Source organism: Antechinus flavipes, chromosome 3, assembly GCF_016432865.1.
Source record: "Antechinus flavipes isolate AdamAnt ecotype Samford, QLD, Australia chromosome 3, AdamAnt_v2, whole genome shotgun sequence".
Lineage (NCBI taxonomy): Eukaryota > Metazoa > Chordata > Mammalia > Dasyuromorphia > Dasyuridae > Antechinus > Antechinus flavipes.
Window position 1 is genome coordinate 459940356 of NC_067400.1, and position 12361 is coordinate 459952716.

Below are 12361 nucleotides of genomic sequence, written 5' to 3' on the forward strand. Positions count from 1 at the left end.
AACAGTTAGAATAGTTAAAACAACAACTATCTGCTACAACTAAAATAATTAGTAATTATTTTAATTCAACAAGTATTTATTTGTTCAAGACTCTATAGGATACCATTAGTGTATAATTGTAGCATAAGGTGTAGCTTTGCAATGAACACAGCTTTGTAGTCATTCTAGTCAATTTGGACAGATCCAGCTATGATCCATCATACTTATATACTATAGTTTTCCAAATAAAAAAAATTAGCATTTTTATCATTACTACCATTATTTTAGAAATGTTTAAAAAAATGAACATTATTTTCTATCTCTTTGTAAAATCCTTACTTGTGACTTCATTGATGTGGGGACCTGCCAGGATGGAAAGTCTCTCCCCTGATATAGATCGATGACTTCTTTTCAATTTGTAGCTTTAAAGAGCTGTCTGGGGCACTGAGAAATCTAGGCTACTTCTTCATGATTAAAAACTAGCATTGCCACAATGAGGATTTGAACTCAGGTTATTACGATTCCAAGATTCAACTCTAATTCTGTGATGAAAAGGATCAGAAAGATCTTCCTTAAGATTAATGTCATTAAAATATAGCATCATAGAAAGGATGTTTGCATCCAAAAGGAATATGTACCCAAAATATTAATGGTCACATCATTATGGTTTTTGTTTTTTTTCTCAATAGTATTTTATTTTTCCAATTACATATAAAGATAGTTTTCAACATTTATTTTTGTAAGATTTTGAGTTCCAATTTTTTTCTCATTCCCCCTCTCCAAAACAGCAAGCAATTCAATATAGATTATACATGTACAATCATGTTAAACATATTTACATATTTGTCATGTTTTAAAAAAAAATTCAAAACAAAAGGGAAAAAAACAAACAAAAAACGTGAAAGTAGTTTGTTTATCATATTCAGTCTCTCTATAATTCTTTCTTTGGATAAGGATGACATTTTCCATCCCAAGTCTGTTGAAATTGTCTTAGTTGGCTATATTGCTAAAAAGAATTAAGTCCATCACAATTGATCATCACATCACATTTGTACAATGTTCTCCTAGTTCTACTCATGTCACTCAACATCAGTTCATGTAAGTCTTTCCAGAATTTTCTGTAATCAGCATCCCCATCATTTCTTCTAGAGCAATACAATTTCATTATGTTCATATACTACAACTCATTCAGTAATTCCTCAATTGATGGGTATCCCCTTAATTTCTAGTTTCTTGCCACCACAAAAAAAGGTGCTACATTTTTGTACATATGGCTCTCTTTCCCTCTTTTATGATTCCTTTGTTATATAGACCCAGTAAATGAAATAGAAGAGGTTGTATTCATAGCTGTGGCTGGTAAGAGAGTTTTTAATGAAATAAGAATGAAAAAATAATGAAATAAGAAATAGATGAAATCATCAGAAAATCATAGGCAAGGTTTGCAAGCTAAAAGGGCCGTTTAGTCCTTTGCTTCATAGGTAAAGCAGCTGAGATTCTACAAGTATCTTATATAAGACTACATAGAAGGTAGGATTTGAACTCAGGTTCTCTGGTCCCAGACTCGGAGTCTTTTCTACTCTACCACCCTGATGAAATAGATCTTTTCAGTAGCATGAAATTGGAAAGCCTTTGCTTTCAAAAAGCAGTTAGACTAAGAAAGGAAGCTGTTGATTGGAATTGGGGGGGGACCTTTGTATTGCATATCTCTGATGAAGCTCTGATAATGCTAATTACTTATATAACACTTTAAGGATTGCAAAATATGACACATAGTATTTCATTTGATTGATCATCATAATGGCCCTGTGAGGAAGTTACTATTAGAATTCACATCTTATAAATAAGAAAACTGGAACTGGGAGAAGTTCAGTGATTTGACCAGTATCACACAGCTAATAATATCTGAAGCATCAGTGGAGCTCAGGTCTTCCTGCTTCCAGCTCCAGTTCTCAGTCTGTTATGCTACCTATACCCAAAATGGATAGAAAATTAACATAAATGTATGTGCCTATAAAAAGAGGTATATATTATGTATTAAGTATATATGTGTATATGTATACATAAATATATTTATGTATATATTATATATAGTTGTTAATAGTCTTCTTTTTGAGAACTGTTTCTTCATATTCTTTGATCATTTTTTAATTTTCCCTGTGGAGAAATGGTCAAAGAAACAGTTCTCAAAAGAATATTTGTGAATTATTAATAACTATACAAAAGATGGTTCTAAACAAACCAATAATAAAAGAAACACAAGTCACACAACTCGCATCCCAGCAAATTGACAGTGGTGACAAGAGTTGGAACAATCACTGTTGGAGGGGCAGACATACTAATACATAGTTGCTAGAGCTGTGAACTGGTCTAATTGTTCTGAAAGGTAATTTGAAATTATGCTAATAAAATAACTAAAATGTCCATACTCTTTGGCCAACTAATCTGATGCTATACTAGACCTTAAAGACATCAAAGACAGAAGGAAAGGTTCTTTATACACTAAAATATTCTTAGCACTTTTAATAGAAGCAAAGAGCTGAAAACAAAGCATATACTCACTGATTGGTAATTTGTGCTTATAATTCACTATTACTGTATTGCAAGAAATTATGAATATGGGGCAGCTAGATGGTATAATGAATAGAGCAGTGGCCTTGGAGTCAGGGAGATCTAGGTTCAAATCTGGCCTCAGACATTTAACACGTACTGTGTGATCCAGGACAAGTCACTTAACTCAAAATGCCTCGCAAAAAAAAAAGTTATAAATATGAAGAAAACAGAGAAATTTAGGAAGACATTTTAAATGATTCAGAATGAAGTAAGCAGAATTAGAACCATAGTGTAAATTATTATAATAATCTGAATGGGAAAACTAAAAATATGAAACTTAATGCTTTATAATTATAATTACTAAAGTACTGCCTGAAGTACTTTAAGGGGAAGTATGAAAGAGATGAAGTGAAGGGATGAAAAAAAATTTGCCTTCCCCCCTTCTTGGCACAAAATGAGAGGCTATGGGTGTAGAATGTTGTATTATTCTGTCAGACTCAATCATTGTATTGGTAAGGGGTTTTTTAATCTTTTTGTTGTTGTTGTTGTTACAAGGCACGGTTCATTCTGGGAGGGCAAGGGGCAATGTATTTAGAAATGAAGGGAACATTAAAAGAGAAAGCATCTATCAAAATTTTTAAGGGAAAAAAAAACAGAGAGGCAACTCTTGTAGGTAAGAAGATGTCAGGAGTGTCCCTTAGGCAAGTGTAGATTGCACCATTAAGATTAGGGCTCCACACAGTACACTTGATTTATTTAGCTCTATCTCTCAGACACATTTACTTTTTTTCACTCACAAAGTGAAAATATGGTAATGAAGTATCAGCTCTGCCACTGAATTCTATATCCCATACCACTGTGCTGACTTTCCTATGAACACTAATGGGATCAATAGACATAAGAATAAAGAGAAATGAAGATTACGCCCGATTAGTATCATGCCTGGAAGAACTCAAAGGATGGTGCCTTCCTTCTGTGCTACTGGACCTGGTTTCCATTTTCACCCTCTGGGAATTGGCAGTTTCCTAAAAGTGGTATATGAGGACTCATTCAGGAACCACATATTAAGTTAGAGGGAGAGTGGTTTTCCAGTACAAACTGTTTAATTGCCACCTTGCTAGGATTCTGAAATAGGTCAGTGGCAGAATACTCTTGAACACATTTCACAAAGTATGACTTTGATGTTCCTTTATCCCTGTTTAGAAAATTTAGATTTACAGTTGGCAACACTGTAGGAAACTTGAATGGTAAAGAGAGTGCATGAGTGATTGTAGGAAACTAGAAACTTAATATCTCCCTGCATTTTGGTATCTTGAAGTATTTTAACATGCCATGTGTTTTGGTTATCACTACAGAGAAAAAAAACACATTATCTGTCATTCTGCAAACACTACAGGGGTTTGGATTCTCTAAATGATAGCAACATCTGGGAACACCTGCTGCTTAACCAAGCCTACCAAAGTTTATTACTACTAAATATATCTGAACTCTGACACAGCTACCCTAAATTACTTTGTTCTCACCATGTCCCTTTTCCTAAAATAAAGTGGGAAAGTGATAAGCAAAAGGAACTTTATTGAGGCAGAAAATATTCAGGATGCCAGAATTCAGGAATAACTCTTGAGCTTCAGTAATTCCAAGTAAAGATCCAGCACATTCATAGAAGGGAGAAGAGGAGAGTTTATAATTGCTTACCACTGTCATTTTTTTGACTAAATACATGTGGTAAAACCAAATGTTCCCAAAAGTATTTTCCCCTTCTAATTACCCAGAATTAAGTTCATAATATTACTTCTATATATAATAATAGAGTGTTGCATCCCTAAAATTAGTCTTGTCCTTTTTTTATTCACAAATAAGCTAGCCAAAAGCCACAAAGGACAGATGGGTGATAAGAAGAGAAACAATCTTTCACATAATTTTCTGTGCCCAGAAAATCTGGTTCTAACCTTCTGGTCAAAACCCCCTGTCCTTGAACGAATCCAACCATTCTGGAGAGCAATCTGGAATTATGCCCAAAAAGTTGTCAAATTGTGCATACCCTTTGATCCAGCAGTGTTTCTATTGGGCTTATATCCCAAAGAAATACTAAAGAAGGGAAAGGGACCTGTATGTGCCAAAATGTTTGTAGCAGCCCTGTTTGTAGTGGCTAGAAACTGGAAAATGAATGGATGCCCATCAATTGGAGAATGGCTGGGTAAATTGTGGTATATGAATGTTATGGAATATTATTGTTCTGTAAGAAATGACCAGCAGGATGAATACAGAGAGGACTGGCGAGACTTACATGAACTGATGCTAAGTGAAATGAGCAGAACCAGGAGATCATTATACACTTCGACAACGATATTGTATGAGGACATATTTTGATGGAAGTGGATTTCTTTGACAAAGAGACCTGAGTTTCAATTGATAAATGACGGACAGAAGCAGCTACACCCAAAGAAAGAACACTGGGAAACGAATGTGAACTATCTGCATTTTTGTTTTTCTTCCCGGGTTATTTATACCTTCTGAATCCAATTCTCCCTGTGCAACAAGAGAACTGTTCGGTTCTGCAAACATATACTGTATCTAGGATATACTGCAACATATCCAACATATATAGGACTGCTTGCCATCTAGGGGAGGGGGTGGAGGGAGGGAGGGGAAAAATCGGAACAGAAACGAGTGCAAGGGATAATGTTGTAAAAAAATTACCCTGGCATGGATTCGGTCAATATAAAGTAATTATTAAATAAAAATTTAAAAAAAAAAAACAAAAAAACCCTGTCCTTTAAAATGGGACTTCTTAAACTTGTTCCACTTGCAAACCCTTTTTGCCCAATAAATTTTTATGCAACTGCAGATATATATATGTAATATATATTTATAATATTATATTTTTATTATAATATAATATATAAAATAGGTATACAAATCAAACATTTATGGATAATATATCATAATTTCACAATCCTCTCCATTCTATCACATGACCCCATATGTGGTCCTGACTACAGTTTAAGAAGTTTTGCCATCATTTAAAATTCCCCCTTAGCAAGATTCATAAATTAGCCTCACCCTCACACTTTTCATCCCAACAGCTTCCTTCAGATTCCCTCCGTTCTGCTATTGCTTTTATGCGGTCTCCAAGTCAGACCACCACACTTAAGCCTTATGTGCCAAGTATTTTCAAATCCTAAATGCCTGAATCCATATTAGCTTTATTATCTGTGTTGTCATTAATTATCATTGATGAGCAATTTAGAATATATTGCCTGGGGTGGCAATTGTCTTATCCACTTTATACCATTGTCTAACGTCTCCTAGAATGTCTGTTGACCTTCCTTTATAACTTAAACTTCACACACTGGCTGTCCACTACTTTATTGTGCTTGGAATATGAATTACTTTTCTGACATGTGTGCCTCAGGATTGTATTTACTAACAATCACAAATGTGAAGACCTCTTATCTCTGTTCTGTTTCTGTGGCCCACAGGTGCCACCATTTAGAATCCTTCCTCTGTGATCACCAAGAAATTTCCCTACCTGCTTCTTTACCAAGCCAATGGTCAGCCATATTCTGTCTTACACTGTTAATGTTACATAACAGGATATGGACTTTGGTTTAAAAAAAATCCTTATGAATATATCGATCTTGGGGACTACGTTTGCTTCCCTTGGAATTGGACATTACACTATTCTATCTAGTTGTGAAAACAATCTCCGTTGACTGATCTAGGTAAAAGTATTGATATTAAGAATTGATTTCTTTTTCTTTGCAGGCAGGAATGGTGTTAAAATGTGGATATTTCTGGCTGGGTTTGCTTCTGGTGCCCGGGGCATGCTTACTTAAAGATTTGGCATGGACAGCGTAAGTTAAAAAGTGAAATAATATTGTAAATGTATTAATAATGATCATAATCTCTCTCTCAGTATCAGCATCATCATTCAGATTAAGCTAATAGTCTGATGAGAATGTTAAATGCCCTGGGAATTCTTAGGAAACTTTCCATTTGAGGTTAGTTGATCTATCTTGCCTGAATATATCTCAATAAGAATATAATGTTATTATGAAAATCTCATTTTAGAAAAGAAACATAGTATCTGCAGACTTTTACTCCTTCATTTTCTTCATTCTCATCCTTTATTATTATAAAGAAAGAGTTCCTTTCTCTTTTTACCTCATTCTCTACCCAGCTAAATTTGCTTTTAACAATACTCACAAGTCATTATTTTCTTTCTTAAGATAATAGCAAATAATGGTAGGTCTTGGGAGCTCAAATCTTTTATTTCTGCTTTCCAGGAGTCCTAACTAGGTAAGCAGTTATTCTAGGCATGGTTGGTTGTAAAACTCACTTAAAAATAAAAACAGAAAGCCAAAAAAGGCAAAACTTTCCCAAATTTGCTTCTTTGGCCTAAGAGTAGTGATACAGTCATTGTCTCCTGGAGAATCAAATAAAAGTCACGTCCTCCAGGTGTGGTCTCAGATTTACCTGCAAGAGTTGGAAGACTCCTAGTTCCCGGTAGTGAATGAATAGACTGGTTCCTTTGTTTGGGTTTTCTTTTTTAATGGTCTCAGTCAAATAAGATTCTTCTTCTTAAATCAGTCTCTTAAGAATCCCATTACAGACCCTGAATGTGGGGATTTCAACAGCAAAGCATTTCCACCATTTTAGAGAAAGAATGAGTGTTGATTACAGAGCTCACTAAACCAAAAGCCTCACTGTCTAATTTTCTGGATGTTTTCCTAATGTGCTTTAAACAAAAGTACCTCTATCGTTAGTAAGCAAATAATATGATCTCAAATTTTAAAAGGATTCTTCACTTTATCAAAAGAATTCATAGCAGGACTCCTTCAAATAACAATTCCCCAGGTTCATTTAAGTATTGACTTACAGATACTCAAACACATGATCAAGGGTCAGGGGGAGACAAAGAAACACAACGAAAAGTGTTTGGAACCCATCGCAACTTATGATTAGTAAAAAAATAAAGACGAAGCATTTCCAAGATGATATGTGAGAGTGAGATAAATTATCCTATTTTTTTAATTTTGATTTGCACAGTGTCAGGAACAGTTATTACATATTATGAAACAATGAAATAAGTTACAAAACATTGTAAATTATAGCCTTAATATATAAGCAAAGGAGTCAGTGGTCTAAAGAGAACAATTTTTCCTTTTATTTTATGGGTACCCAAACTTCCCACAAATGCTTGCAAGTTTTCCTGAAGATAAAGATTTCCTAACCTGGCTACATTTAGGACAAAGCATAATTATGGGTGGGAGACCTAGAGGTAGAGTATTATGGCTTTAATCTGAGGCTTCCAAGAAAAGACATTGAGCTTCATTTTTGTCATTCCCTTCCTCCCACCTTCAATGAGAATTTTTCTTGCTTGACAGTTAAGGATATATCTTTTGAAGAAGTTTTTCATTTTGGCATTATCTTGACAACTGATGATACCTAATGTGAAAAATATATAAAAAACCAAAATATTCTGTGTAAAATTGTCAGCAAGTCACTAAGGTTTTTTGGGTTTTTTTAGCTATTGAGGTAAATTAAGTACTTCTTTTCTTCTTGGGCTCTTAGTCTGAGTCCAGTTTTATAGAGACAATATATAGAGAGACAGTGATTTAATGACCATTGCTGCTGCCATACTCTCACTATGTTAAGTGCCAAAATATTTTCCATTAAATGGTACTCTGAATCCTCTGAAATTTTAAGGGTAGTCAGAAAAGGCATAAAATGAGTGTAACTGAGAGTTGAAGGGATTGCTATGTCCCATATTTGCTCTTTTAGGAAATGGCCCCAGACTAGCACAATGTAATCACTGTCCACCAGATATTCTGTATGAAGCAAGAAAATCAAGTACCAGTCACCTCCTGACAAGTATGCCTTCAGACTTACCTACATGTATGACTTCTTCCCACTAATGAATGAGAGGCTTTGGTTTTGATGTAAAGTGGTCTCGATTGATTAAGATTTAATTATCTAGAATTAGTTTCCTAAAATTCTGTTGCTAAATCTCAGTTTTTGCCTAATGGGATTTCAACAAGAGTATCTCTACTTCCCTTTTCACTCTCCTCACCCCCTCCTCCACAACCTCCATGTTTAAGACAGAATGTGCCGAGATGAAAACGTTCACTAGACCAAAACCTATCCCCCACTTTCTGATTTTCTGTATTTTTTTCCCAATGGTTTTAAACAGAAGGTCATTATCACCATTGAGAAACAAAACAGGATTTTTTTTTGCCTCTGTCATTGTAAAATTAACACCATTTATATTTTAACTAGGAAATGACACAGTTTCCAACCTCACATATGGAAGAAGGAAAAGTACATTCCCTTAGCCAGACAAAACTTGAGCTAGGACCAAGGGCCTTCTTGGAAAAAAGACACTTTAAGGGAACATGAAGAGGTCACTTTTGTGTTTGCACATGGCCTGTCTGTTTTTCAGCCAGACCTGTGCATCCACATATGAACAACACAAAGGATATCACCTAATGCAGATGGTACTGCCAGCAGTGGAGGAGGTTTGGCAGAGATCCTGCAAGTGTTCTAGCACCAAGAGAATCCCTGGGGATGTAGATATCCAGTTTGGGATAGGCATCTTAGTCCCAAATTAAAATGTTTTGGCAAATTGAGTTCTACAGTTTTCTTTTGTTTGAAGAATCCACTATCATACAGACCACTTATCTCATACCATGCTCCAGAGCTTCAGCCCTGGGCTTGAAACATTTGCTGCTGAGTCAAGTAAATCTGGAATGTCTTCCCTCCCCTTCTGAGAAGAGGAAACATTATTAAATACTTGGCTCTGTTAGTGCCACATTGTTTAACTTTACTCTCAATTCCTAAATTTCTGTTTTGGAAACCATGCAGTGTTTTTTCTTCTTGCTTACCATATTATTATGAATAGACAGTCACCCTGATGACTGAAAGTCCACCACATTCCCAATTTTTGAACTTCATCATTTAGGAGAAATAATTATAAATTTACAGTTGAGATAAATCTTGTGTGACAAAGTATGTAATATGCCATTAGAGCAATACTTGTAAGATTTTGTTGGAAGGATTATTCCTTGCTTCCTGGATTGGACCAAGAACAGAGCAATTTCATTTTTGATAATGCCCCTTCATATTGAAAAAGCTGGAAAATTCTGTCCTGTTTCAAAGTTGAGTTTTTTTCAGCTGTTGCCAAGAGTCTTTGAGATGATTCTTTCACCCCAACTTCCTGGGTTCCTGTTGATTTTCTATCCACATTATCTCTCCTTACCTGTGGCTAATCTAGCTTCTAAGGATAAAAAGAGGCAATTCGAAGTAGAAGTAGGTGATACAGTGGCTAGAGTGCTTGACATGCACTTAAAATCTCAAATTCAAATCCAACTTTACGACACTTACTAGCTCTATGATCACTGTCTGCCACAGTTTCCCCAACTGTAAAGTATGAATAACAATACCAAATCCCAGAGTTATTGTGAGGAAAAAATAAGATATTTGTAAAGTACTTTGTAAACCATAAAGGGTTATATATAATGCTAGCTCTCATCATCATCATCATCATTATTATTATTATTATTACTTTTAATTTAAATTGCTTTGTCAGATAAATATGATCCCTAACTTTAAAAAAAAACCTATTTGGTCACAGAAGTAGAAATCTTTGGTTTACATTCTTCCAAATTATTTGCCAATGATGGCTTTTTTATATAATCTCCCAAACTGTCTACCTCTCAACATTGGAAAATTCATTATTTGTCTCAAAATCATCTGTTGGCTCTTTTAAGGACAATGAACTCATTTGAAAGGATTTCTTTTTATTTTATTATATCTCCTTCGGGAATTTAGTCCTCATTTCCTAAATTTGCATCACTCCAACCATTTTTGCCCTTGCCATAATCCCCTATAGATACAATTTAAAAATTAAAGCAACAGTTTAACCATAGAAATGACAAGTAAATTTTGAACCATATAATTAAGCTGTTTTCCTTTTAACTAGTATCTTTGTGCATGTGAGAGCACTTAGAAGATTTAACATTTCCTTTTGATCTGTACATCTGTACATCTCAGGAAAAAGAAACAGTTCTTTGTGTGAAAGGAAGAAAAGAAACTAAGATAATGAAAAAACCATGGAAAATAAAAAATTTCTAATATTTACATTTCTAAGGCAATTGAAAACTTAAAAACTGCTCACTGATTAGAGGTGATTCTAATACCTATTACATATACAGAGGTTTGTACCAGAGCTTAATCCACTGCTGCTTAATCTATGTAATCTAGTTAGGGACTGGTCAAAGTAGCCCTAGTAAATCTTATTCCATTTAAAGCTCGTCTCAGACTGAGTCCTGATTCGTACTAATTCCTCAGTATGATGCCAGTGATAAATTTGCAAATACCTTTTGACATCTTAGTACGAGGTCTAATACAGTTCACAAATATATATTACTAGACAAAGATTTTGTCCAATTTTAGAACATTTTAAGGGGGTTGAGAAGTGAGAGTTGAACAGGACTTTAAGTCAGGAGACTTAGATTGATTTCATCTTGGTTTTCACACTTAGTAGGTATGTTACATTGAGCATGTCATTTAAAGTTGACTCGTGCACCAAATGAGCCTAATTAGAGCTATCTACCTATTTTATAGCATTCTATATGAGCAAAGAAGACATTAAAAATATGCAAACAAATGAGTGCTATACAAATAAACTATTATTATCAATAATACGTCATCATGACTAATTCTACTCCAAACTAAATACAGTATAACAAACATAATTATTATCAATAATATGTCATCATGACCAATACCACTCCATACTGAACACAGTATTAATCTAGAGTCAATAAGTCCCTACCACTAATGCTGATATATTCTAAAATTTTTTCTCTAAGTCATTGTGGAATTCTGAACACATTTTGCCTTAGGAGCAATATTAATCTACAGTTACTAAGGAAAATAAAAGCAAAAAATACCTCTGTAGATTTGTAGTATTCTAGTCACCTTGTAGGTTGGTTATAAATGGCTTTTATGAACTAGTTTGAGAACCTAAACATCATTTATAACATCATTTCTACAGGAAGAAATGCACTCCACAATGTACGCTGAATTAAGAGAGCACAGGCCTGGTGTGAAGAGGTGCCAGAAACCCATTCAGGATGTGTGTAATTTAGGAATTGAGACTAGAGATGGACAATGGAGAATTTCCTCTTCTTAGAAAATCCCAGATTTACTTGATACAATAGCAAATGTGTAGTGATAGGGGAGCTAGAGAGGGCAAGGAAGACTCCATAACCCAGAAAACTGCTATCATCCAAATCTTGAACAACCCCCAAGCCTCGGTCATAGTGCCTTTGAACCCCCATTCTCAAAGAGATGATGGAGACCAAAAAATACCTCCTTGCCAGTGCTTCAGCTCCCACCATCTCCCATGTGGTCAGTAGGGATTATGGCTCAGAGCCACCAATTCTCAGTCTTTGGGAAGAACCTGCCAGAAATAATACAGGACAGCCAGTATTTGGGTGTACAAGATAGCTTGTGAGACTAATATCTGTAAGCTGGGGAAATAGTTCCTGTACTTACCTTTTGAGTTAAGTGCAACTGGCCTGACTTGCAAATAATATCTATCAAAAATGGGTATAATGAAAAGGAAATGCTCAAAATGATTGATGATATTAAGCCCTATTAAGTGGCAGTGTCATTCAGTGTTCTTCTGATTATCCCACTACCACACACATACTATTTAGTTTCCATAAATTTGCCATAGTTTTGCCTTCTAAGTCACAGTATTTTATGTGTAATGATAGTCTCATTGATATGATGGTATTTCCTTTATTTAAATATTAAATGA

The 12361-nt window shown here is 34.8% G+C and overlaps 1 protein-coding gene across 4 annotated transcripts in view; it reads left to right on the forward strand.

The window, feature by feature from the left end:
• The window catches only part of ATP8A2 (ATPase phospholipid transporting 8A2), a 769397-nt gene that overhangs the window by 716088 nt on the left and 40948 nt on the right, over positions 1–12361 (forward strand). For all 4 annotated transcript variants that reach the window (XM_051986556.1, XM_051986559.1, XM_051986558.1 and 1 more), the window contains exon 34: positions 6298–6386. In XM_051986556.1, coding sequence (XP_051842516.1) covers positions 6298–6386 — 89 coding nt within the window. The remainder of the gene's footprint in view (positions 1–6297; positions 6387–12361) is intronic.